General features: G+C 43.6%; 1 protein-coding gene across 1 annotated transcript; it reads left to right on the top strand.

Annotated features, from left to right (window-relative positions):
* Positions 1 to 477: 477 nt before the first annotated feature.
* On the top strand, positions 478 to 6,797 carry LOC149254079 (uncharacterized). The gene is made up of 6 exons (XM_089454674.1): positions 478 to 647; positions 1,192 to 2,501; positions 2,820 to 3,242; positions 3,711 to 4,034; positions 4,287 to 5,626; positions 6,501 to 6,797. Exons 1-6 carry the CDS (start codon positions 478 to 480, stop codon positions 6,795 to 6,797), a joined length of 3,864 nt encoding a protein of 1,287 aa, XP_089310800.1.

The raw sequence follows: 6,797 nt of genomic DNA, 5'->3' as shown, positions 1-6,797 counted from the left end.
CTGTAGAGGGACGGCGGAGGAAGGAACCCGACTCCCACGGTGCCGACTGGTCGCCCAAGCATCTCCCTGGCACGATAATGTAAAGGTTCAGAACTTGCTCGATACTGTGAAGACCATAAACCAACAACAAAACTGAGAACAGTAAACAAATCCGGAGGCATGGGTCGCCCTTAGTAAAAGATGGTGAAGAAGGGTAAGTAATTGAACATCAAATATACCTGAGACTGGAGGAATGACAACAGCATACCCCTGTGTTCTTTGCACTGAGGATGGGTTGCCGGATTTGCTGGACAACCTCAGCACTTCGGGCGGCATACAGTAGCTCAGCATGAAACAATGACGAGCCTGTATGAAGAATACTTTTAAATACTCCAACGCAAACCATGCCCCATGGCGTAACCTCAACCCTCGATCGAATGGAACCTCTATCCATCGTTCGATCAGCGAAGAGGAACCGGGAAAAGATCTGAGCGCGAAATGGCAGAGCCCGAGGAGTTTGTCCTCACGGCACATGGAGTTTCGAACACGCCACAGCACATGGCACCTTGCAGAATGACCGTCGATCAAGCCAGATGGATGACGCTCAGTGACAGAGCGCCGGAATCGGGTAGAGCAACACCACATCAGCGCCTCGGAGATGCAGCTCAGTACGTTGCTTAGTAAATGCCATAAAGGAATCGTTTATGAGGGGGAACGTAACACTGTACCAGGACGTGTCTTGGAATTGTTTCCATATTGCCGCATGTAAATATTAATGTGTATAAACATAGCTAAAACCCGAATGTGGCATGAATAACCCATGCATGAATATGAACCAAATATAACCCTTGCAATGTATAATAAAGTGAAGTTTTGATACGTAATGTTCATAAGGGTCGAAACATTATATATGTATATCAGAATGCTCATAAAGATCGAAACTATATATATATGTACCAGAAGTACGTGGAGGCTCCATGCATTTCATATGTATATGCATATTGTAAGCTGGTAAGAAGAGATAAAAAAAAATTTACTTTTGTAACGGAGTGTGACAAATTGGTATCAGAGCCCGGTTACAACACTGTGACCTCGGGTAAACTTTAATAAAAACAGTAGTGCATAAATAGTGTCATGACAACCAAACTAAGAGTATACTGAAGTATATAATCACAGCTGTTGAATTAGTTAATCTTGTACAGGTTGCAGCAGGATGAGACGAACCAGTAGCGCTCCTCATAGGAACTTGGGACAACCAGATAATGTAGCTCATCCTCAGGGAAATCCTGAGTTATGGGTACAACTGGGGGCAGAAGGCCGCAATACTGATTCGGCTATATTGAGGACAGTCCAGGAGCTGAAGGACGAAATGGCCCGTTTACGGGAGGACAATGCAAGATTAAACATGGAACAGGAGAGGATTCTGAAAAGTTTATCAGATAAACAACATCATCAACAGTCCCATCCTAGACCTGAACAGACACGAGTAACAGATGAACAGAGCTATCATACAGAACCGGAGGAAGCAGAGGAAAGAGCCGAGACGCGAGGAGAGAAATCTGTTAACGCTTCTGAATATCAAACTCCAAAAAGACCGCGAATGGAATTACAAGGTGAGTTTCGAAAGATTAAGCCACCTCAGTTTGATGGGGAGTCAGAAGAAGCTGCGGAAGCATGGCTGATCAATATGAATAAGTATTTCCAAGTGTACGAGTATGATCACCATCTTAAAGCTCGGCTGGCTATATTCCAGCTGCAGGCCAAGGCCACATTATGGTGGGAAGAGGTCAAGATGGTGTGGGGGGTGAGTGAGCAGGATGTGACTTGGGAGGCTTTTCAAAAGTATTTTAAGGAAAAATACCTGACAGAACGCTTCTATGATGAAAAAGCACGAGAATTTCATGATCTGCGGCTGGGACAGCAGACCATAGATGAGTTCGTAACCAAATTTACGTCTCTGCTCCGTTATGTACCGTACATTCGAGAGGAGAAGGCTAAGGTGCAGCGGTTTGTAAGCAGCCTACCTCTGGCAATGCGAGAAAGAATCGAGTTTGATAATCCGAAGACGATGGACGAAGCCATTCGGAAGGCTAGACTCTGTTACCAGCAGAGCAAACAAAAAGGAGAAGGTTTTGGGAAGCGATGGGCAGACAAGAAGAGCAGTAGAGTGGCTGTGGGAATTAAGGGAGCTCGCAACAGCTTCCACAAAGGATTTTCGAAAGGAGCCAGTACTAAAAACCCATCAAGGAGTCAGATCAGATTTAAGCCACCTGCTGAGTCTAAATACAGCGAACAGCAGGTTAGAACGGATAATGAAGGTGCAGCAAGGCCACCAGTTCAGTGCTGGGGTTGTGGTGGACCCCATTATATTAAGAATTGTCCTCATCGGAAGGAAAGCGACCAGTTGTCCCAGATTTATGAAGCTTCTACAGTGGGAGACGTGGCCAGATCCTTGCCCAGAATAAATGCAGCACTTGAGGATCGACAAGCTGACTACCAGCCAACCATGATTGAGTTTGAAGGTAAGCTCTATGATCGAACTGTTTCTATTTTAGTAGACCCAGGAGCTACTTTAAGCTATGTAAGTCCCAAAGTTGTGGAAAGCTGCAGGTTGCAAACTATTAAGTTTAAAAATCCTTGGTTAGTACAGCTGGCCATGGGGGCCAAAAGATGAGTGCTGACGAAGGTCAGCAACTGTCCATTATGATTAGCTGGTCAGACAATAACAACAGAACTGAATGTACTCCCTCTTGGATCTTATGATGTGCTGATAGGAATGGATTGGCTGGAAAAGCGATGGTCTGTAATTAATTATAAATCAAAAACCATTTCGTACCGAGATGAACTGGGAGTGGAAAAAGAAATTCAAGGCATCCAAAAACCGGTGCAGATCCGGCCAATTACAGCCTCACAGCTAGCTAAAAGTGTGCGGAAGAAATGCCAACTATATGCAATTCAAGTGGGGTACGCTGGGTCTGAAAATAAAATTACGACAGTGGAAAATATTCCGGTGGTGCAAGACTTTGCTGATGTATTTCCAGAAGAAATCCCAGGGCTGCCACCCAAACGGGATTTGGATTTTACCATCGAATTGGTAGCCAGTGCAGCCCCAGTATCTCGTGCACCCTACCGGATGAGTGTGCCGAAATTAACTGAGTTAAAGATGCAGCTGCAAGAGTTGTTGGATAAGAAGTATATCCGCCCCAGTGTATCTCCTTGGGGGGATCCTGTGCTGTTTGTTAGGAAAAAGGATGGAACTCTTCGTATGTGCATAGACTACAGGCAGCTGAACAAACTGACGGTTAAAAATAAGTATCCACTACCCCGCATTGATGAGATTTTCGATCAGGTGAAGGGGGCGACAATCTTTTCCAAGATTGACCTGAGGTCGGGCTATCATCAAATCAGAATAAAGGATGAGGACATAGCTAAAACTACTTTTCGTACTCGTTATGGACACTACGAGTTTGTGGTACTGCCTTTTGGGTTGACTAATGCACCTGCGACATTTATGTTCTTGATGAATAGTGTATTTCATCAATACTTAGACAAGTTCGTGTTAATCTTTATTGATGATATACTTATATACTCCCGGAATATTAAAGAGCATGAGGAGCATCTCAGAATAGTGTTACAGACGCTACGGGAGCATCAGCTATATGGCAAATTAAATAAATGTGATTTTTATAAAGAACAGATTCAATATTTGGGACACATCATTTCAAAAGAAGGTATAGCGGTGGATCCCGAAAAGATCAAAACCATAATGGAATGGCCAACACCCAAAGATGTAGCAGATATTCGATCCTTCATGGGGTTGGCTGGATATTACCGACGGTTCGTAGAAGGTTTTTCCAAGGTTGCATACCCTATCACCTCTTTGCAAAAGAAGGGGAAAGTGTTTAAGTGGACAGCAGATTGTCAACAGAGCTTTGAGCAGCTCAAATACCTGCTCACCACCGCACCTGTGCTGAATGTTGCAGACCCAGAGAAGGAATATGTAGTTTGCACAGATGCAAGTAAAGAGGGCGTAGGTGGGGTGTTAATGCAGGAAGGTAAGGTGATCGCATATGAATCCCGAAAATTAAAAGAGCATGAACAAAAGTATTCCGCCTATGATCTGGAATTAACTGCGGTGGTTCACGCGCTGAAAATGTGGCACCATTATCTTGTGGGAAGAAAATTTTTGCTGATGACTGATCACCATAGTTTGACTAGCTACTTTAGTCAACCAACCTTAAACGCGAGACAAGCAAGATGGGTGGACTTTTTGGGGGGTTTCGATTTTGAAATTAAGCATTTAAAAGGAAAAGAAAATAGGGTAGCTGATGCACTGAGTCGAAAAGTGCACTGTCTTTATGAAATCGGTATTAGTAAGGGACTATCCACCCTTGATAAAGAACTTGAAAGGGCCGCTGCTCAAGACCAGATTTATCTACGAAAGAAACAGCTGGTGCAGGATAAAAATACCCACATAATACAACAAGGGTACACCTTGAATGCAGCCGGAATTTTGTGCTACAAAAAGAGGGTTTATGTACCCAATCAAAGTGGTATTAAAGAAAAGATTCTGGATGAATATCATAAAAGTCCTTATGCGGGACATCCGGGTTACCAAAAGTTGATCACCTCGCTTCGGAAAGAGTACCACTGGCCAGGCATGAAGAGGGATGTGGTGGAGTATCTGGCGCGATGCTTAGAGTGCCAGCAGGTTAAGGTTGAACATCAGCACCCTGCGGGTTTACTACAGCCACTACCTATCCCAGAATGGAAATGGGAGACCATTACCATGGATTTTATAACGGGATTGCCAAAATCCAAGAAGAACAATGACTCTATAATGGTTGTTGTAGACAAACTCAGTAAGTCAGCTCACTTTATACCGGTTCAATCCACCTATCGTGCGGCTCAAATCGCCAATGTTTTTATGCAGAATGTATTTAAACTCCATGGACTGCCAAAAACAATAATATCCGATCGTGATGTGAAATTCACCTCAGTCTTTTGGCGAACCTTGTTTGAAGGTCTGGGAACCCAACTGAACTTCAGTACCGCGTATCATCCGCAGACTGACGGGCAGACTGAGCGGGTGAATCAAGTGGTGGAGGATATGTTGAGATCTTACGTGATGCAACAACCCACTCGATGGGAGGAGTATTTACATCTGGTGGAATTTGCCTATAACAATGGATACCATGCCTCCCTAAGGATGAGTCCATTCGAAGTGCTTTATGGCCGGAAATGCCGTACACCATCCAGTTGGTGCGGACCGGAGGACAAACTCTTGCTGGGTCCTGAGATGTTGGAGGAGATGGAAGTTATGGTCAAAAGGGTCCGAGCTAATTTGAAAATAGCTCAGGACAAACAGAAAAATTTTGCAGATCGGAAGAGGACATTTAAAGAATATCAGGTTGGTGAGCACGTGTATGTCAGAATCCGGGCTAGGAAAAGTACCCTTCAATGGAATGCTTGTGCCAAACTGGCACCACGCTTCTGTGGGCCTTTCCAGATTTTGGCGCGAGTAGGGCCAGTAGCTTATCAGCTAGCCCTACCCAGCCATATCCGGGTTCATAATGTCTTCCACGTATCAGTTTTAAAGAAATATGTCTATGACCCTAGGCACATAATAAGTTGGCAAGATATTCAGGTGAGGAAAGGCTGTTAATAGATGTAAACTAAAATATGATGCTAGTAAGCAGCTAAACTGAATACTGTGTGTTTCAGGTGGAACCGGAAGGAGAGTTCATGGTCGAGCCAGTGAACATATTAGATCGGAGAAGAGTTGAGCTGCGGAAAAGGACTATCCACCAGGTTAAAGTGCAGTGGCAGCACTTTGGGCCTGACGAGGCCACCTGGGAGGATGAGCAGAGCATGAGGGAGGCTTATCCCAAACTGTTTTTGGCTGAACAACAACATTGGGACGATGTAGAACTTCTGGAGGGGGAGATGTGACGCCCCTCGTGAGGTGTGATATTGGTAAATTAGTAAGTTTAGCTATGAGATAAACTCTGTTTGATGAAATGTAAAAACTCTGTTGATTAGTATTGTTAACCAATATGTTAATTAATTGTGTTATCATTTATTCAATCTGGATACATGATTAATTATGGCCAATCACTGTGAAGGTGGTTAAAAAATAAAAAAAGAAAACCCTAACTACCTTCAGGAGGCAGTTGAGACCTCTGGAGGAAAAGGGGGAAAATGCCAAGTCTGGTTAGGATCAGATGGTAGAAGGACAGAAGGAGAATGCTATGTCCGGTAGTGATCGGATGGCATGTTTGTGAGGAAGAATATTCCTACACTCGCTACATCTGGTTAGGATCAGATAGTGAAATCTGGCATGGCCAGTGAGATTGCAGACGAGAGGATCTGCTAATGTGCTTGGGGGTGGAAGATCGAGGAGGATCTTTCTACGGACGGGTGGTTGACAAGCATTACGCACAGGTTTGCCTGTTAAATAGGTAAGGATTACTGTGCTTAATAACTATGAATTTGCAATGTGGCTCTGTGTGTGCGCATAGATTAGTGAAGAGTATTCTATTCGTTTTCTTGTCAAAGAAAAAAAAAAGAAAACTGTTCTTATGTATTCGGCAGAGACCGATTCTATACCTATATTTATAAATGCAAGTATTGAGCGCGTAAGTAAATTGAAATTCTGTAATACTGGCAGCAGAATAAACATCAAACAGAAACGAAAGCCAGTAACTCTACTCTGTACTCTCATGCAGATAACATTTAGAGAGAATCGAACCATAAGCAGATTAATAGCTTCTTTATTGCATTATAGCAGCATTAAACAATGGAAAGTTAACTATTAA

Source organism: Pinus tabuliformis, chromosome 7 (genome assembly GCF_031772625.1).
Source record: "Pinus tabuliformis cultivar Carrire ecotype Pingquan chromosome 7, CPIR1, whole genome shotgun sequence".
Taxonomy (NCBI): Eukaryota; Viridiplantae; Streptophyta; class Pinopsida; order Pinales; family Pinaceae; genus Pinus; species Pinus tabuliformis.
This window is presented reverse-complemented; position numbering and strand designations above follow the sequence as displayed.

Coding starts and splice junctions, on each gene's coding strand:
- LOC149254079 (XM_089454674.1), top strand. CDS start 478: ATGGCAGAGCCCGAGGAGTTTGTCCTCACGGCACATGGAGTTTCGAAC. Junction 2,502..2,819: donor AACCATGATTGAGTTTGAAG/GTAAGCTCTATG, acceptor TTTCGTACCGAG/ATGAACTGGGAGTGGAAAAA. Junction 3,243..3,710: donor GAAAAAGGATGGAACTCTTC/GTATGTGCATAG, acceptor TTTCAAAAGAAG/GTATAGCGGTGGATCCCGAA.